Genomic DNA, 21,200 nt, shown 5'->3' with positions numbered 1-21,200 from the left:
GGTTCCATATGAAATTTAAATTAGTTTTTTTAATTCTGTGAAGAAAGTCAATGGTAGCTAGATGGGGATAGCACTGAATCTATAAATTACTTTGGGAAGTATGGCCATTTTCACAATATTGATTCTTCCTATCTACGAGCATGGAATGTTTTTCCACTTGTTTGTGTCCTCTCTTATTTCCTTGAGCAGTGGTTTGTAGTTCTTCTTGAAGAGATCCTTCACATCCCTTGTTAGTTGTATTCCTAGATATTTTATTCTCCTTGTAGCAATGGAATATACAATATATTTCTTAATACGCTGTACACTTTCACGACTTCATTGGTTTTAATCAAGAAATACTTCATTTTTAGCTATATTATATAAATTTAATCTGAAAAATAAGACCTAATAAGTGGCCACAAATGAGATCATAACAATAATATACAACTTGCCAAAGTTGTTCCTTAAAAATGCTACGGTGTTCATGTACAATATCATCCTTGAAATAATGCTAAAACAGTTGGGTGCAGTGGCTCATGCTTGTAATCCCAACATTTTGGAGACCAAGGTGAGAGTATTGCTTTGGCCCAGGAGTTCGAAACCAGACTGGGCAACATAGGGAGATATCCCCTCTTTACCAAAAATTTAAAAATTAACCAGACATAGTGGCACACTCCTATACTCCCAGCTACTTGGGAGGCTAAGGTGGGGGGACCACTTGAACCAGGGAGGTTGAGACTGCAGTAAGCTATATCCACACCACTGCACTCCACCCTGGGCAATAGAGTGAAACCCTGTCTCAGAAAATAAATAAATAAATAATGCTAAAACGATTTATACCTACAACTTAAGAGACAAAAAAGTTTGATAATATTTTTACAAACATAATGTTCAAAATTATTGGAAAAGCAATGTCAGGTGTCAAACAGTAATAGTCAAATTTGCATAAACATTAATTGAAAACATTTAAATATCTACAATACTTCAGGTATTTTATTATCTAGGAATACCAAAGTGAATAAGACAGTCTCTGCCCTGTAAGGCAGGTAAGTGTCTAGACAATTGTACTACAATATAGTGATTCGCCAGGAATAATTACATACACATACAGCCATGCATCATTTAATGACAGGGATATGTTCTGAAAAATGCATCGTTAGGTGATTTCATTGTGGGAACATCACAGAATGTACTTATACAAACCCAGATGGTACAGCCTACTGCATACCTAGGTTATATGGTAGAGCCTATTGCTCTGAGGTTACAAACCTGCACAGGATGTTACTATACAGAATGCTGCAAGTAATTGTAACACCATGGTAAGTATTTGTATCTAAACATAGAAAAAGTAGAGTAAAAATATGGTATTATAATTTTATAGGACTATATGCGTGGTCCCCCACTGACCAAAATGTCATTATGGAGTGCGTGACTGACTCTACTACATAGAATCGGTATGATACCAAGGGGTGGAGGGAGAGTAATCCTAGAGGGCCTCTTTGAAAAGTATCATATGGTGGCTCACGCCTGTAATCACAGCACTTTGGGAGGCTGAGGCAGGCGGATCATGAGGTCAGGAGATGGTGACCATCCTGGCCAACATGGTGAAACCCTGTCTCTACTAAAAATACAAAAATTAGCTGGGTATGGTGGCGCACGCCTGTAATCCAAGCTACTCAGGAGGCTGAGGCAGGAGAATTACTTGAATCTGGGAGGCAGAGATTGCAGTGAGCCAAGATCGTGCCACTGCATTCCAGCCTGGCAACAGAGCGAGACTCTGTCTCCAAAAAAAAAGAAAAAGAAAAAGAAAAGTACCATATGATAAAAATAATTCAGTGCTGACACAACACAGGATTGGGATAAGCAGCAGGAAATGAAGCTAGGAAGGTAGTTTAGGGATAGATTATTATTATAGCCTTGAACACTATACTCAGGATCTCAGCTTTTATTCAGCAGCCACTAATAGGACTCAATTGTTTTTTAATATACAGGGACCAACATAATCAGATAGGTTTCAAAGAAGACAATGAAGATAATGTTAGTAGCATTCCAAAGGAGAGACCAATTTGTCCAATAGTTCACGAGAGAAGTGATACGGGCTTCTGAACTGTAACTACATAAACTGGAAAAAGGATATATTTAAGAGAAAAATCCAGAGAAAGGACAAGAAGGATAACCACAAATTAGAATCAAAGTTGAGACAATGATGGTTTCTAGCTGAGGTTCCAGAAAGGAGTTTATGCCACCTACAAAGTAAAGAATATACAGATACCAGGTTTGGGGAGGCAGAAATGGGTTTCGGAGATATACATAGAAATCTACTAAAAAGGAGTGTTAGAGACATCAAGGAAGGAGAGTTTCAATTTAAAAAGGGCCAATAACATCAAATACTTTGGAGGAGAAATCAAAAGATGAGTGAGATTGGCCACTGAGTTAAACAACTAGGATACTAGTTGTCAGGCCTCACACTGTAAAGGAAATAAAAAGAACACTTACTAAAGTAAATCCATTACATGTAGAAACCCAAGCCAATAAACTCTAGACCAGCAGTTCACAAACTTTTTGGTCTTAGGATCATTTACACTTTTAAAATTTAAGAGTTTTTTTTGTTTTTTGTTTTTCTTAATATGGGTCATATATCGATATTTACTATATTACAAATAAAAACTGATAAAAATCTAAATATATAAGTTCATTTAAAAAAAAATAAACATATCACATATTAAACGACATATTTTTATTTTAAAAACTTATTATTTTCCAAAACAAAGGTATTTTGTATGAAGAGTGGCACTGTATATTTTTGCTAACCTCTAACATCTGGCTTAGTAGAAGACATCTGGATTGTCACATCTGTCTCAGCATTCGATTTGTTGCAATACACTGTTTTAGTCCAAAAATATTAAGAAAATCTGCACTCTCACAGATATATAGTTGAAAAGAGATAAGTAGCTTAATAGCATTTTCAGATAATTATAGATGTTATTCTTTGATACTACATAAAAACACAGTTGTTTCTCAAAGGTTAGTGCAATGTGAAATCTGAAACCACATCAACGAAGTTTACAGTGTTCCCTTAAAATCTGTTGGTATTTTGTACTTCGAATGGATTACCCATTACAGTTTTATAAAATCAAACATTGGTAACTAGGAACCATTTGTTTGCTGAGTTATGCATATTTTCCAAATGCTGACACATTTCATGGTAAAATGTCAAAAACTACATTCATTGGTATCACCACTAGTCTTCTCATAAAAGTCTTTATACACAGAAACTCTAAAGCTCATTGTTGCTACAAATTTTCAAAAATTCTAATTTTCACTTGAGTGATTATCACTGGCAACATATACTATCAAATGTTTTCCTTGAAGTGATATATTTCTTGAATATATTCACTTTCAAGAAAATATATGCTAAATATCCAAGTCTGAATAACTAGGGTATTTCAGGTAGTCTTTCAAGTAAAAATGATGTTGTATGACAAAAACACTAGTTCTGCTTGCAAGATAAACTACACACGTGCTTTCTCTTAACCGCTATATTTTGGTATACAGTGTAAGTGCTTTATGTGTAGTTCCCATTTTGTCAGACAAAATATTTTTTAAAATATGAGATGTAATAAAATTAGTAAATTTTACTGCTTCAAGGATATTCTTAATTCAAACTGGCATTATTCTTACTGCATTCATGTACATGGTGGTGAAAATTACAATGAAGATAGCAATTTGGTGCCGCTGCTTTGATTCATGCTAAAGTGCTGGCAGTTTTACCCACCATTGCCTCTGTACCATCACAGTGAAAAAAGCAAATAACATCTTCATATTATTATAAAAACAGTGTGAACCTCATAGAAAGGTTCAACTAAAAAGATATCAGGGACTCTCAGTGTCCCTCAGACTATACTTTGAAAACCACTCTGATATCCGGACTATACAAACACTAACCACTTGTAAAATTTACCCACATACAATTAACTAGTGTGAGTCCTCTAAGACAGCGGACAAAAAACAAACAAGTAAGAAACCTCCTAGAATAAGGAGTCTCTGAACAACTAAATGGTTGCTAGAAAGGCTCCTCAGATAGACAGGAGGGGGCTCAGGAACCCTGCATTTCTTTAAAAAGGACTTATGTAGATGGTCCTCAATTTTTTTCTCCCATTCCTACACAAAAGGTCTAGGAGAATCAGTGCCAAACCTCAAATTTGAAGACGGAAAGCAAGTATGACAAGAAAACAATGCTGAAAAGATTTCTACCAGATGATAGTTGGTTTAAGCTTCTTTCAGAATGTGAATTTTATAGTTTGCTTTTAACAGAAGCTGAGATAACTCATTCTTTTTACCTAACCATAATACTGTGTTCAGTTATAAACAATATATATTTTTAATGAAAAAGTTCCACCTCTTCAGCCTACACTTAAAGGAAAGATCTACTAACACTAAACCTCACATATGGAGCTTGGTACAGTTAAGGTGGTTCTGATTTGCAAAACCGTAAAATTTTAAACAAACAAAAAAATCCATTCTGCTCACCACTGTATGTCTAGTATCCAACTCAGCCCTTAAATAAGATGCTCAATAAACATTTGCAGAATGCTGAATATTGAAATGGTTGATAGGAAATGAGGTATGAACCCAGGTTACCAAACTCATACTAGAATAACACCTAGTTATTATGTGAAATCTTTTCTTTCACGTATTTTTTTTCTACTCTACTATGTGAAATCTTTTTCATAGCTCTCTAAAATAACACCTATGCGAAACCTAAAGGACTGTTACAATATCCTCTAAGAAAAAGTAACATTACCTGTTACATTTGAAAGCCTGGTATGAACCATTTAGACCACAGTTTAAAACCCAAACCAATAATTCTATCATTTTCATTTCTAAATATTTGCTACCTGAATTAAGCAAAGTAACTGTCCACTCCTAGGTGAAGTAGCAGTAAGACACCAGTCTTAATTTCATCATCACACATTGATTATCACCCTCATACAGACTATCCTTAATATTTAATATTTCATTTTCTCTGATGATTCAGAATGTTTTTTGTTCTTGAGACAGGGTCTCACTCTGTTGCCCAGGCTGGAATGCAGTGGTATGACCACAGTTCACTGCAACCTCAAACTCTGGGGCTCAAGGGATCCTCCCACTTCAGCCCCCTGAGTAGCTGGGACCACAGGCGTGCACCACCACACCCAGATAATTTTTTTTATTTGAAGTAGAGACAAGATCTCACTGTGTTGCCCAGGTTGGTCTCAAACTCCTGGCCTCAAGAAATCCTCCTGTCTCAGCCTCCCAAAGTGCTGGGCTTACACATGTGGGCCACTAGGCCCAGTCAAGAATGATCCTTAATTTCCTAAAGTTTCTTGCATTTATATTTGGGACATTTCTTGCCTTATAAGAAACTTCAGACAGGCTGGGCATGGTGTCTCACTCCTGTAATCCCAGCACTTCGGGAGGACAAGGCAGACGGATCACCTGAGGTCAGGAGTTTGAGACCAGCCTGGCCAGCATAGTGAAACCCCATCTCTACTACAAATACAAAAATTAGCCTGGCATGGTAGCGGGCACCTGTAATCCCAGGTACTACAGAGGCTGAGGCATGCGAATTGCTTGAACCTGGGAGGCAGAGGTTGCAGTGAGCCGAGGTCACACCACTGTACTCCAGCCTGGACGACAGAGCAAGATTCTGTCTCAAATTCTGCCCCCCCTCCAAAAAAAAAAAGAAAGAGAAAGAGAAAAGAAACTTCAGATATACACACTGTGCAGCATCTTGAAAATAATTTGTCACCGTGGAATTTTTTTCCTTCTAAAAATTTTCCTGTCAGTTTGACATTTACTACTGTTTCTCTCACAAAAGCACAATGTAAAAAATTTTGGAGTGAGGGACTGAATAATTACCTGTTGGATATAATGTTCACTATTTGGATAAAGGGTACACTAGAAGCCCAATTCCCTGACTCTGCAATATACCCAATAACAAACATGCACATGTACCCCAAAATATAAAATAAAATTAAAAATTGAGGAACTGAAGCTACAACAAATTGTTTTATTTTGAAATACATGCCATGAATATAACTTCATTCTATAGAAAGACATGACCTATCATGGATATATAACCCAAAGGAAATGGGCTTCTGTTGCAATATAAAGAATTTGAACTTAATATTCCTTAAAGAAAAAAAAAATATTGTCAATAAAAACTTTAAAGGGACCAGAATGGTGGCTCACTCCTATAATCTCAGTTCTTTGGGAGGCCAACGTGGGAGGATCACTCGAGCTCAGGAGTTTGAGACTAGCCTAGGCAACACAAAGATCCCCATCTCTACAAAAAAATAAGAAAATTAGCCACACGTGATGGCATGCATCTGTAGTTCCAGCTACTTGGGAGGCTGAGGTGAGAGGATCCCTTGAACCTGGGAGTTTGAGGCTGCAGTGAGCCTGGATGATACCACTGCAACCCAGGGCAACAGAATGAGATCTTATCTCAAAAAAGAAAAAAGAAAAAAAAATACTTTAAAGGTAGAACAAGGACTCAATCTTCTCCGCAGGTTTAAAAACAAAAAAGTTTTTCAAATGTCTAGAATGGCTTAGACTTGGCCTAACATTTGGCAATGAGGCAGAATCAGTTCAAAGGTCAGTCTGACCCAAAGGATTCAAATCCCATCTATGGGTCACACAAACAAAACATCAGCAAACTGCATCCTTCTGCTCTGCAGCTATCCAGTCCCAGCTTTAGTACTTGCCAACCTAACTCTGGAAATTACCCTAACTGTTAATTAATATGTCAATTATGGAGAATTATTCCTTCCAACTACTGAAACTTTTGCTTCTCAACAGCATTCTGCAGTCCTTTAATCTTGTTTTTCTAACATTACCAGAGAGGAAAAATATTAATATTCTGTGATGCAATCAATATCTTCTCTATTAACAATACCCTGTTCCACACTGTTCTACACAAACATGGATTCTACCCTGAATTTCAGAAACCACTAGGAAAATAACAGATAACAGAGAAATTAGAGCTCTTAGGTTTAACTTAGAGCCAAAATCAAAAGAGAAGAGACAATTCAGAGAGAGGAAGGAAGAAGCTGAGAGGGTCGCAGTGTAGAACACTTACTTTCAGGAACACAGTGTCCCTTAGATTTCTGGTGAGTTGCCCAGAGCCTCTTCAGTTTCAATCCAAATGACAATGCTTCTCTGAGTCCTCCTCAAGTAATGTTTCCACCACTAAAAATTGGATCTACAAGAGCTTGGATGTACCGGTTAAAAACAAAAAAAAAGTCAGGGGCCCCCAGGTGGGCCTCAAGCCTCTTTTAAACTAGGCCCACTTCTCTGTCCTGGGCCAACTCCCCTGTGTACTATATTCCTTCTTCTTCCAGGTGCCAGGTATTCAGCCTGTTTCTTCTCTTCTGAGCTGCCACCACCTACTCTATTTCTCAGGGTTCCTCTAACCCCAAGACTGGCTGTGGAGTAGGACACCAGCTTCCCCCCTTCCTTGCTGTCCCTGCAAATAAACATATAGGCTCTTCTAGTTTCAGTATTTTTCTAATGGCTACAAGAAAATAGAGAGGGAACAACAAAAAGCAATAATATATAGTACCAGAGATCAAGATTATAATAATTGTCTCCACTTTAATGTTCCTGCCTCCAAAAAACAAATTTTCTAAATATTGCTTACTAAGCATTTTAAAAAGCACAAAGTACTAACACGGATATACAAATACACTCTAAACCAACTCCAACCTTACACAGCCATTAAGATACTCTGCTTTTCAAAATACTTAAATCACAAAACACGGGTCCAAAAATAGTAACCACAATCATTTTAGCAAATACTTTTTTTCTTTTTGGAATGTTCTGTTGTAATCCCTTAAATTTAGCATATGTCTAAAAGTTGGCTTTCTGAGCATAAAAAATGTTCAAAATATTTTATCCACTGTAAATGAGAATTAATAAATGGGTCCAAAATTAGTAACCACAATCATTTTAGTATATACTTTTTTCTTTTTGGAATGTTCTGCTGTAATCCCTTAAATTTAGAATATGTTTGAAAGTTTGCTTTTTGAATATGAAAAATGTACAAAATATTTTATCCATTGTGGGAATATATAAAAAGCATATAATATTTACAAAAAATAATCATGTCAAAGCCAGCGAGCTTCACTGAGAAAATTTTCAAATAAGTTACTGTCAACCATTCCTGTCTCTACATTTCAAACGTTATAAAATTCTGTAGTGTTTTAAAAAAAAAAATCAAGATCTCATTTTTTAGAAATCTAACGTCTACTGAATATTTGCATATGTCAATATTATATATGCCCTCTTTTTTAAAGTAACAGTAAGACAGATTAGTATGCTTATTGTTATAGTTTAGTCTCTAATGAACTTTGTAACATCAAAATATATATCTTCTCTACATATTAAGTAATAAATCACAGGATTATATTTAATTCAAAGGGTACCTTCCTATAAAAAATCAAGGAGCTCGATAACTAAGTGCTGACAGATTAAGAATGCCAGACTGAATTTCCTGGATGATTTTCTTTATCCACTTAATTCAAAGTCGTTTTTTAAAAGACAGAGTTATTATACTGCAAGCTTACAATAAATAAAGTCTGAAAATGGGCAGAGATCTTTTCATCTCATTTGTCTAAGAGACTGCCATTTAATCAAACTAAAGATATGCAGGTACTTTCAGTAAAAATCTGTTCCTGTGACTGGGCTCATCTCCAACTACTTATTTATAAGATATTAGAGAACTGGAATAAAAACACTAAATAAAACCTTGATCTGACCCTTCCAGAAGTCCATATAGAAAAGAAGTTTAATATATTTTGTATTCTGCAATCAGATACTTTTTTTTTTTTAGGAACGAAATTACATCCTTTGCTCCTAAAGAGGATTTTATGGGTTTTCCTTGATCCCTACACACTAACACAACAATGCAGCCAACATTTTTATACCCAGAGTGGGGAGAGGGACATTACACCCGGCGATACGAATTAAATCGCAGTAGCTAATGCCTCCCATAAATAATTTATTCTCTCTTGGCAGCAAAAAACCTTACAGCCTCTTCAATTACCCCTCACCGCAAACCATCGCCTGGGTTGCGATCAATGTGACCCAGTTCCTATCGCCACAGCCACCTCCGTCTCGCCTCCTCCCGCCGGGTCCGCGAATGTCATGGGAGGGGGCGGCAGCCGCAGGGGCGTCCCCTGGTCGTCACCCCGCCAGCCGGCGGCGCGCGGGACAGGCCTGGGACTCACCGGGTGGAGGTGCCCTTCCGCACATCGCACATCATGCACTTGAAGGCCTCGGCGCTGTTCCGGAAGGTGCAGACGCTACAGTCCCAGTAACCCTCATCCGAGGACGGCTTCGGCTGCCGCTTCGGCCTGCAGGACACAACCCGGACACGACGCGGCGCGGGGTCACCAGCAGGCCGCGCCCGGCGCCCGGGCCCCGCGGCCGCCCCCGCCCCGCCCCCCGCCCCAATTCCGCGACCCCCGCCCGGCGGGCCCCCGGCGGGCCCTCGGCGCGCCGCGCTCCGGCTCCAAGGGGGAAGGAAGTCAGGAAGAGGCAGGGCGCGAGCCCGGCCGCACTCGCCGCCGCCACAGCCGCTCTGACACCCGGGCTGCCGCTCCGGTAGCCGCCGCCATCGCGGCTCCATTGTGGGGCGGCCGGCGCCGGCCCCCTCACGCGGCAGCACTCGCACACCAGCGGCGCCGCCCCCGTGCTCGCCCCGGTGCCCGGGCGGCGAGCGAGGCAGCCACCCGAAGCCCTGCACGAGGGCCCTGCCGCCCGCACAGTCCGGGCCCCGGGGCCCGGGCGCTGTTACCTGGTGGGGCTCTTCTTGTCTCCCATGGCTTGGCTATCAACGCACGCCGAGAGTCGCCGCCGCGGCCGCTCTGTTTGTCAATAAGGAGGATAATAAGCCGGGCGGAAGCGGGCGGGGGAGGAGGGAGGAAGGGGGCGGGGAAGGCCGCACCGCCGCGCTCGGGAGCCGCCGCCGGATCCCACGCAGCCTCCAGCTGTCGGGGAAACTCCTGCCTGGGCGCACGTGACCCGCGCCCGCCAACCAGCAGCCGCGCCGGAGACTTCAAACGCGGCCAGCGCGGCCCAGCACCCGCGGCGAGTTAGCCGGCGGGCGGTGCGGAGGTGGAAGCCTCGGCCTCGGGAGCCGGCGCCGCCTCTCCGCACTGTTGCCCTGTCGCCGTCTCGGTACCCACGGCTGCCAGGGACTGCCGCGCGCTCCAGAGCCCCTCTGAGGAGGAAAATATCTGTCCCACCGACTGGCTTGGGATGCTCAGTCATCCCGTGCGAAGCCTGGTCCAAGGTCTGGCATTCGGAGGCCTGTCCAGGTCTGGACAGAAGTGCCAGCCCGGGGTCTCCAGGTAGAACGACTTTCCTGGCCTCCGCCGTCCTTAGCTACTCAGTCCCCGCCTGCAGGACACCACGGGGAAGGCGGGAACCAACACGCAGCGCCATTGCTAGATGCCTTAAAGCACTACACAGATGCTCAAACAAGTAGGGCTTGTCACCCCTAACTTAGAGGAATCGAAATCAAGACTCAAGAGAGGTTAGGTGACTTCTTCTGGGCTACATAATTAGAAAATGCCAAAGCCAGGAGTCTAACTCTGCTTTAATTCCAAAGGCGCCCTTTTGGCCTCTCAGGCCTCTGCAGTAGCTGCTTTTGAAAGAAACCCAATACATACTCATAAGGCCTTTTTAAATATAAGGAGTTTGCATGTGCCCTCAACGCTGTCTGCTAACAAAAGAACACCTTCCCAGGTCTCTTTACCTCAATATACTAAATAAAGGTCCTCATACTCCAGACTCCAGCAACAGCCATCAAACTGGTCTCCGAAGCTCCACTTCCACCTCCCCAATCGATTCAGTAGTCCACAACCAGATGAATAATAAAATGCTGTTAATATTATGCCACCACTCTGATCAAGAACCACTAACGACTCCCACACTCCTTAGCCTGGCATTTAAAGGCTTCACACATTTTCCCTACCTCTGCATCCCTCTCCCATGAGAAAAGCTGCCTCCTGATAATGCACATGGGTTACTTCTGCATAAACTAGATCCCTCTTTAACTGTGCTGTTTCTGTCCATCTTTCTAGGTTTACATCAATTCCGAATTCATGTAAAATGATAATTTCATAGCTAAACTACAAAGGAAATGGTACAGTCAGAAGTCCAGGGTTCTCAGCCTGCTTCCCCTGTTTCTTAGCTGATAGATCTTGGAAGTATTGCTTAATTTCTGTAATTCTCAACGTTTTCATCTTCTGAATGGCATCTATATGAGATTGTTGTGCGATTAATAATAAAATAATATTTTTTGGCCGGGCACGGTGGCTCACGTGTGTAATCCCAGCACTTTGGGAGGTGGAGGCCGGCGGATCACCTGAGGTCAGGAGTTCAAGACCAGCCTGGCCAACTTGGTGAAACCCCATCTCTACTAAAAAATATACAAAAATTAGCCTGGCGTGGTGGCGGGTGCCTGTAATCTCAACTACTCGGGAGGCTGAGGCAGAGAGAATTGCTTGAACCCGGGAGTCGGAGGGTGCAGTGAACCGAGATCGTGCCACTGCACTCCAGCCTGGGCGACAGAGCGAGACTCCGCCTCTAAATAAATAAATAATATTTTTTAAGCACTATGTGCCAGGCGCTTTGTAAATCCCTGTACGTAGATACATATTTTAAAGGACTCAAAGTGCTATGCACATGGCCTCATTGACTGCAGATGCTCTTCGATTTAGAATGGGGATACTTCCCGATAAATCCATCTTAAATAAAAAATATCATAAATCGAAAATGCATTTGGTACACCGATAAACCCATCGTAAAGTAGAAAAATCGTAAGTTGAGCCGTTGTAAATCCATAGTCTAGCCCTTCATTTTAAAGACAAGGAAGTTAGGGCCCAGGTTAAATGGTTTTTCTTTAATGAATAGGCCAGGGTTAGAGCTCAGGTATCCTGAGACGAATGTCTTTCACCGCGCCTTCTTTCTGATTAACCAAGTCACTCCATTTACATAGCAGTCTCTGAACTCATTGTACTATCTGTACTTTTTGCAAATGTAGCTTCTCATGATTCAGACCCGAATACAGAAACCAGGAACCATGAGGAGTATGATTGAGGAAAGTATACAAGAGAACGAGATTTGAGGCCTAGTCTTTAACCTCTCAGTAATGCAGTGGGTAAACTCAGCTAAATCACTTCCTTTTTTTCATATGTAAAATAAAGGAGTTAAAACTACTGTCACAACTAAGGTCTCTTACAAGTCTAAGGCATTGTGATGTTTTTAAATGCCTCAACTAGATGGATCCTCAAAGAGACTGATAAGAACTACTCCACTTGCAAAAGTGATGGCAACAATGTATTTTTAAATAAAAAGAAAACTAAATCAAGCACTCTAAAAATACCCCATGCTGCAAATCACCATTTCACTAGATTGTAACCTCCATCACTAAAAAGTAAGCCGCACCTCTAAATCATGAACAAAAGGGACAAGAACTTTTATTGTCTTTATTGCTGCATCTCCAGCCCCTAGAACAGTGTGACACATAGTGGGCACTCAATAAATATTCTGAGAATAAATACATCCCCTTATAGCCAGGTTAGCAGGCCCCTATATTCCCAGCTACTTGGGAGGCTGAGGCAGGAAAATAACTTGGGCCCCGGAGTTCGAGACCAGCCTGAGCAACATAGCAAGACTCTGTTTCTAAAATAAGTAATCAATATGTTCACTTGTGTTACAATTCTTGAATGAGATTTTTTCTTTCATATTGGGATTTACAAACTGTTAGGCATATTGCTTGCAGTGGATGGTCAATAAATGCCAGAATTAACATTTATCCTTCAAAATGAACTTTACAACTCCGCACATCCTTGTCGATGAACCAGGAACCTAGTTTATGTGGAGCACAGAATCACATGCCCTCGCACTATACCAACTGCCTCCCATTTATTGGTGTTTCTCTTAAAAAAAAAAAAAAAAAAAAAAAAAAAAATCTGCCTCTACTAGGCTTACATGGAGACAGTAGTACAGGAGCTATTCCTGCCATTTCACCACAAAAAGCCACACCTTTCCTAAAGTGTTTCTCTGCTAGCTGTAAGAGTGGCTGTTGTGGAGAATAAAGATTTTATTACTAGAGTGGCCTAGGTTCTTACGCAATCAGGTGTCTTTTCAATACATTAACAAAATTCAGTACTTTAGAAATGTAATTTATTAGGGTCACTTGTAAAGTGACAAACACTAACAATCGTTTTAACAATTTAACAATAAAGTGTTGAAGTTTTCTGATTATTTACTTTTTTGTTGTTGTTTGTTTGTTTTTGTTTGGTTTTGTGTGTGAGCCAGTCTCACTCTACTGCCTGCGCTGTAGTACAGTGGTGCCATCATAGGTCACTACAGCCTTGAACTTCTGGGCTCCAGTGATTCTCCTGCCTCAGCCTCCCAAAGTGCTGGGATTCCAGGCATGAGCCACTGTGCCTGTCCTTACCTTAATTTTTAAAAGGTAAATGAGGGCAGACGCAGTGGCTTATGCCTGTAATCCCCATACTTTGGGAGGCTGAGGTGGGTGAATATCTTGAGCTCAGGAGTTGAACGCCAGCCTGGGTCAAAAGGGGAAACCCTGTCCCTACAAAAAATACAAAAAGCCGGGCGCGGTGGCTCAAGCCTGTAATCCCAGCACTTTGGGAGGCCGAGGCGGGAGGATCACAAGGTCAGGAGATCGAGACCATCCTGGCTAACACGGTGAAACCCCGTCTCTACTAAAAACACAAAAAAGTAGCCGGGCGAGGTGGCGGGCGCCTGTAGTCCCAGCTACTCGGGAGGCTGAGGCAGGAGAATGGCGTAAACCCAGGAGGCGGAGCTTGCAGTGAGCTGAGATCGCGCCACTGCACTCCAGCCTGGGGGACAGAGCAAGACTCCGTCTCAAAAAAAAAAAAAAAAAAAAAATACAAAAATTAGCCGGGTGTGGTGGCATGCACCTGTAGTCCCAGCTATTCGGGAGGCTGAGGTGGGAGGATCGCTTGAATCCAGGAAGCAGAGGTTGCAGTGAGCCAAGATCACACCACTGCACTCTATCCTCAGTGACAGAACGAAGCTCTGTCAAAACAAAAAACAAAAAACAAACAAACAAACAACAACAAAAAAACCCCACAAAGGTAAAGCAATCTTTACTTTCCCCAGTTACTGAGGAAGCTGAGAGCTGAGGCAGGGAGAATTACGAATCTGAGCAGGTCAAAACTGTGCAGCGCCAGGCGCAGTGGCTCACACCTGTAATCCCAGCACTTTGGGAGGCTGAGATAGGCGGATCACCTGAGGTCAGGAGTTTGAGACCAGCCTGGTCAACATGGTGAAACCCCATCTCTACTAAAAAACACAAAAATTAGCCAGGCATGGTGGCACACGCCTGTAATCCCAGCTACTCGGGAGTCTGGGGCAGGGAGAATTGCTTGAACCTGGGAGGCAGAGGTTGCAGTGAGCTGAGATTGTGCCACTGCACTCTAGCCTGGAGGACAGAGTGAGACTCCATCTCAAAAACAAAAACAAAAAACTCCCATGCTGATCAGCTGTGGGATCATGCCTGTGAATAGACACTGCACTCCAGCATAGGCAACATGGCAGGGACTGTCTCTATAAAATAAATAAATTAAAATTAAAGTAATCCCTAGGCCATTGATATAATAATATCCGTTCCCATTCCAATGTGCTTCCTAGGAGAGACTGGAATAGGTACTGAAATTGCACATGTGATTCTGTGTACAGGTGAACCGTAATCTGTTCTCTCTGGAGAATGAATAAAAAGATTGAGAGTCTGTCTTAGATCAAGAGACTGACAGTGGGCCAAGTGCAGTGGTTCACACCTATAATCCCAGCACTTTCAGAGGCCAAGGCAGGAGGGTCTCTTGAGCTCAGGAGTTCAACACTAGACTGGGCAACATAGCGAAACTTCGTTTCTACTTAAAAAAAAAAACAAAAGAAAACATTAGCCTGGTGTGGTGGTGCACGTCCGTAGTCCCAGCTACTTGGGAGGATCATTTGAGCCCAGAAGATCGAGGCTGCAGTGAGCTACGATAGTGCCACTGCACTGCAGCCTGGGCAACAGAGTGAGACCCTGTCTCAGAAAATTAAAAATTAAAAAAAGGAGACAGCAGGATCTCAGAGGCCGTAGATCTTCTGGTTAGTCTTGAGTTTATTAGCCAAACATAATAACAGCAATGAAAACTATGTATTGATGTTGTATACAGTTATTAGGCAACAGGAACTAATACCTGAAATGAGAAGTACCCTCTTGTTTATTAACTGGAATTTGAGAGAAAATGGGGTACCTAAGGGAGAAATGAGTTATAAACCTTCCCTGAGAGCGGGAACTCAAAGTATAATAGTAAGCTACAATGGTAAAACCAATCATGTTTTGAAAGATGGATTTGTGTGGTTTTTGTTTGGTTGACTGGTATCTAATTTTGTTAGTTATAAAAGTTATATGTCACCAGTTGTACAGTATTTGTTTTCTAGAGTGCCATACCAAAGTGCTGCAGACTAGGTGGTATAAACAACAGAAATTTATTTGCTCACAGTTCTGAAACTTAGAAGTCTGCAGTCAAGATGTCAGCAGGGGGCCGGGCGCAGTGGTTCACGCCTGAAATCCCAGCACTTTGGGAGGCTGAGGCTGGCAGATCATGAGGTCAGAAGATCGAGACCATCCTGGCTAACACAGTGAAACCCCGTCTCTACAAAAAATACAAAAAAAATTAGCCAGGCACGGTGGCAGGCACCTGTAGTCCCAGCTACTTGGGAGCCTGAGGCAGGAGAATGGCATGAACTTAGGAGGCAGAACTTGCAGTGAGCTGAGATCACACCACTGTACTCCAGCCTGGGTGACAGAACGAGATTCCATCAAAACAACAACAACAAAAAAACAAAAAACAAAAAAAAAAACAGATGTCAGCACAGCAGGGTGATTTCTTCTGAGGCCTCACTCCTTGGCTTGTAGATGACCTGCTTTGTCTTGACTGGTCTTCTCTCTGTGTGTCTGTGTCCTAACCTCCCCTTCTTATAAGGATACTAGTAATTGGATTAGGACTATCCTAATGACCACATTTTAATTTAATCACATCTTTAAAGACTCTGGATTAGGGCTATCCTAATGACCACATTTTAATTTAATCACATCTTTAAAGACTCTTTGAAGACTCCAAATGCAGTCACATTCTAAGATACTGGGGGATTAGGACATAAACATACGAATTTTGGGGGAGGGAAAGACATGGTTCAGCCAATAATACTAGTGTCAAGTTCAGCAAATATATGTGTGTGTGTGTGTATATATATATATGTAAATTAACATATCCAGTGCCTTGTTATAACACACCTGGTACAGGTTCGCAATCCTTATCTAAAACCCTTAAAGCTGGATGTGTTTTATAAGTAAGGCATTTGGGAATTTTCAAAAGGCAGTTGACACAAATAATACATAATTACCTAACACTTTGAGTGGGTTCTGAGATAGTGCCTCTTAATCAAACACACTAATATTTCTGAAAAACATAAATATTCATACTAAGTGGGAAAATTAATGTCTGTAAATCATCTCACATCAGTTCTACTCAGGTTTTGCTGCTAAATGATAAAAGATAAAATATAAAAAAGGTTTCAATTTTCAGTGCTTCTTGGATTATGGGATTGTGGACAAAGGATTATGGATCTGTAAAAATTTGAGTAAGAATTAAGATTACAAAAATTAAGATTTAAAATATCCACATTATTTGACCCAGTAATTCTATTTTGACAAATATATCCTAAGGAGACAACCTGAAATGCATAAAAAGTTTTTCCACAGAAATAGCCATGAAATTATTTTAATGTACATTTAAAACAACCTGCATGGTCATCTGAAGAGAAATAGTTAAATAAAGTATGATCTAACCAAAGAACTGGATTTTAAGAAGTCATTAAAAACAATGTTGGTGAATAATTTGTAACAAGAGGCAATGCTTCCGTTGTAATGCTAAGTGAAAAAGGCAGAATCTAAAATTGAATAAGTATATAAAAAGCATAGAAAACATTACAAGGAGACACACCTAAATATTGATGGTAACTTGTCAGTCTCTCAATTTCTTTTTTCTTTTCTTTTCTTTTCTTTCTTTCTTTTTTTTTTTTTTTTCTTTAAGACAGAGTTTTGCTCTTGTCGCCCAGGCTGGAGTGCAATGTTGTGATCTCTACTCACTGCAACCTCCACCTCCCAGGTTCAAGCATTTCTCCTGCCTCAGCCTCCTGAGTAGCTGGGATTACAGGCGCCTGCCATCAGGCCGGGTTAATTTTTTGTATTTTTAGTAGAGATGGGGTTTCACCATGTTGGTCAAGCTGGTCTTGAACTTCTGATCTCAGGTGATCCACCCACCTCAGCCTCCCAAAGTGCTGGGATTACAGGCATGAGCCACCGCGCCTAGCCTTTTTTTTTTTTTTTTTTTTTTTTTTTTTTTTTTTTTTTTTGATTGAGACAGGGTCTTGCCCTGTCACCCAGGCTGGAGTGCAGTGGCGCAATCATGTCTCACTGCAGCCTTAATTTCCCAGGCTCCACCAATCCTCCCACCTCAGCCTCCCACGTAGCTGGGACCATAGATGCATGCCACTACTCCTGGCTAATTTTTGTATTTTTGGTAAAGACGGGGTTTCACCATGTTTCCCAGGATGGTCTCAAACTTCTAAGCCCAAGTGATCCACTCACCGGAGCCTCCTAAAATGCTAGGATGTACATGCATGAGCCACTATGCCTGGCCCAGTCTCTCAACTTCATTTCAGCACAGTATTGCCCGTTTTTTACAGTTTGCCTCTAGCCTTTTGTTCCTTCCTTGCTCTCAATTCTCTCCCCCTATATTTTTAGCCTTCCACTCATTTTTACTCCCCTTTCTAATTGCTCTCTATGGTATCCCATGGTCTCACCTTAACTAATGGCACCACCAACCAGCGCTCCATTTCTCCTGCATTTCCTCTTTACTCCAAACCAGCCCAACACTAGATTCAAAGTAGCCTCTCGTGTCTACACATTGACTCTCATCCACCTTTCCCAAATCCAGGAAGTAGTGTGATGGGAACATAAGATTCGTTAATGAAGGACAACCTTGAACAGGGAACTGGGAGTCATTGTTTCAAGACTTTATCCCACCCCTCTGAAAGGGGAGCACTGTGGCCCACTGGTGCTGGTGTCTCTGACAAGGTCTTATTCAGCTGGTTCTGCAAATACCAGGAAAACTGCAAAGTGGATTCTGCTTCTGCCAAAGAAAGGAACTGCTGCTGCTGGAGCGATGCTTGGAGGAGCAGGGAGAGGACTGGATGCCAACAAAAGGCCAACAAGAAGCAAACAGAAGAAAAGCAAATGCCGGGGGCGGTGGCTCACACCTGTAATCCCAGCTCTTTGGGAGACCAAGGAGGGTGGATCACCTGAGGTTACGAGTTTAAGACCAGTCTGGCCAACATGGTGAAAACCCGTCTCTACTAAAATACAAAAATTAGCCAGGCATGATGGCGAGTGCCTGTAATCCCAGCTACTCAGGAGGCTGAGATAGGAGAATCGCTTGAACCCAGGAGATGGTGGTTGCAGTGAGCCGAGATCTTACCACTGCACTGCACTCCAGCCTGGAAGGCTGAGCGAGACTCCGTCTCAAAAAAAAAAAAAAAAAAAAAAAAAAGCAAGTCCCTTCTTTCTCTAGCTGTGCAGCCTCCTGCTGGTACCCCTTGGCTGAGCCAGGTGGAGCAAGAGAACAAAGTGAAAATGGTGTCCCAGAGTATAGCTGAGTACTAGCTCCCATCACAAAGCTGAGTGTAGCATGGAGGGTGGGGTGGGGCTGACAGACGATGACCTCTTTGACCACTCAGCATCACACAAACTTTTCTACACGTATTTAAACTTCTATACAATGAGACATTTCTACCATTCCCCTAGATGCAACTATCCCATATACAAAGACATTCTCATCCACCCCTAAAATGAGGAGACACTGTGCCCCAACAGTCATTATATCCACACTAATGGATATAATCACACCGTCCATCTCCACATTATTTTAATAACTCCTTAAATTCAGTCACAGTCTTAACTGGTTTTCTGTTACTGAAATACTAAATGTTATAGTTTAACCTCCAACAAAACTTATATTAAGTAATAAAAGGAGGACGAGGAAGAATAAAATAGTTCATACTTACAAATGCACACACATACATGCACACACATAAGCAATGAAGAAAATATATGTAGCTGCTACGTCCTCCTTTCTGTAACTAGTCATGGGACCACAGTTGTTAGTTATAACTGTGTCCCACTAACCATTCCCTGTTACCCCTTATTTCAGTCAAGCCCTTAGCAACGCTGAGTTCTTTGCCTGATGAGGTGACCCAAGCCTTCATTCCTGAAGTGTCTAAATGCTCAGTAGTCCTGACTTGGTTTGGTTACTGAAGTCTCCATTAACTTTTACTATTGGACATTGAAGTACTAAGAGGTACTCTGAAGAATACCCTAGGCTGAAGACATAGTGATTTTTTTCCCCTTCAGTTTTTATTTTAAGTTCCAGGGTACACGTTCAGGATATGCAGGTTCGCTACATAAGTAAAGTGTGCCATGGTGGTTTCCTGCTCAGATCACCTTGGTATTAAGTCCAGCATCTATCTGTTATTGTTCCTGATGCTCTTCTGCCCAGTAATTCCCACTCCAACAGGCCCCAGTATATGTTGGTCCCCTCCCTGTGTCCGTGTGTTATTATTGTTCAGCTCCCACTTATAAGTGAGAACATGTATGTTTGATTTTCTGTTCCTGCATTAGTTTGTTGATGATAACAGCTTCTAGAGCCAACCATGTCCCTGCAAAGGATATGATCTCGCTCCTTTTTATGACTCATAGTATTCCATGGTGTATATGTACCACATATTCTTTCTCCAGTCTATAATTGATGGACATTTGGATTGATTCTGTGTCTTTGCTATTGTGAATAGTGTTGCCATGAACATAAGCGTGCATGTATCTTTATAATATAATGATTTATATGCCTTTGGGTATATACCCGGTAATAGGATGACTGGGTCAAATGATATTTCTGCCTCTAGATCTTTGAGAAATTGCCACACTGTCTTCTGCAGTAGTTAAACTAATTTACACTCCCACCAACAGTGTAAAAGCATTCCTACTTCTCCACAACCTCACCAGCATCTGTTGTTTCTGGACTTTTTAATAATTGCCATTCTGAATGGCGTGAAATGGTATCTCATTGTGGGTTTGGTTTGCATTTCTCTGACATAGTCATTTTTATCCTTGCAGTGTATCAGTAACCCAATTTTGCCTTGAATCTGGTTCAGTATCCCCATCCAATAAAGCAATGTTCTTTTTTTTTTTTTTTTTTTTTTTTTTTGAGACGGAGTCTGGCTCTGTTGCCCAGGCTGGAGTGCAGTGGCCGGATCTCAGCTCACTGCAAGCCCCGCCTCCCAGGGTCACGCCATTCTCCTGCCTCAGCCTCCCGAGTAGCTGGGAGTACAGGCGCCCGCCACCTCGCCCGGCTAATTTTTTTTGTATTTTAGTAGAGATGGGGTTTCACCGTGTTAGCCAGGATGGTCTCGATCTCCTGAACTCGTGATCTGCCCGTCTCGGCCTCCCAAAGTGCTGGGATTACAGGCTTGAGCCACCGCGCCCGGCCTAAAGCAACGTTCTTATCTATCTTTAGTTGGATGACACGAGGAGTACTCAATATCCAAGTGGCAATTTCATCATCCAATTCAATAGAACCATTGTTGTGGCCTTTCATGAAAGCATTTCTACTCTGGGGATCAAGACCTCCAGGTTAGTAGGGTGCAATGCTATGGGGATGGAAAGCAAAATTTCTGCAAGTAGGCATAATAGTGAGAACACCCACTCCCATTTCTATCTCTCTCTCTTTTTTTCATACTTTAAATTCTAGGGTACATGTGCATAACATGCAGGTTTGTTACATGGGTATACATGCACCATATTGGTTTGCTGCACCCGTCAACCCGTCATTTACATTAGGTGTTTATCCTAATGCTATCCCTCCCACAGCCCCCCACCCCTCTACAGGCCCTGGTGTGTGATGTTTCCCTCCCTGTGTCCACGTGTTCTCATTGTTCAACTTCCATTTATGAGTGAGAACATGTGGTGTTTGGTTTTCTGTCCTTGTGATAGTTTGCTGAGAATGATG

The 21,200-nt window shown here is 41.8% G+C and overlaps 2 protein-coding genes across 8 annotated transcripts in view; one reads left to right on the top strand and one right to left on the bottom strand.

Annotated features, from left to right (window-relative positions):
- LOC112617295 (YY1-associated factor 2) overlaps window positions 1-10,034 on the bottom strand; it is a 79,807-nt gene extending 69,773 nt beyond the window's left edge. For 4 of the 7 annotated variants that reach the window (XR_003117885.1, XM_025374050.1, XM_025374049.1 and 1 more), the window contains exons 1-2: window positions 9,821-10,034; window positions 9,252-9,377 (exon numbers count right to left, since the gene is read on the bottom strand). Coding sequence is in view for 6 of the 7 variants with exons in the window: in XM_025374050.1 (XP_025229835.1) it covers window positions 9,252-9,377; window positions 9,821-9,846 (152 nt within the window). In the remaining variant the exon portion in view is untranslated. Of the gene's footprint in view, window positions 1-7,129; window positions 7,490-9,067; window positions 9,378-9,820 lie in introns of those variants that run through there. The other 3 variants (XM_025374055.1, XM_025374052.1, XM_025374054.1) reach the window with 3 other exon arrangements.
- The window catches only part of LOC112617290 (periphilin-1), a 220,306-nt gene continuing 209,025 nt past the window's right edge, over window positions 9,920-21,200 (top strand). Inside the window, exon 1 of the mRNA XM_025374039.1 lies at window positions 9,920-10,318. Within this exon, the coding sequence (XP_025229824.1) occupies window positions 10,285-10,318 (34 nt within the window). The 5' untranslated portion in view covers window positions 9,920-10,284. The remainder of the gene's footprint in view (window positions 10,319-21,200) is intronic.

Source organism: Theropithecus gelada, unplaced genomic scaffold (genome assembly GCF_003255815.1).
Source record: "Theropithecus gelada isolate Dixy unplaced genomic scaffold, Tgel_1.0 HiC_scaffold_15989, whole genome shotgun sequence".
Taxonomy (NCBI): domain Eukaryota; kingdom Metazoa; phylum Chordata; class Mammalia; order Primates; family Cercopithecidae; genus Theropithecus; species Theropithecus gelada.
This window is presented reverse-complemented; position numbering and strand designations above follow the sequence as displayed.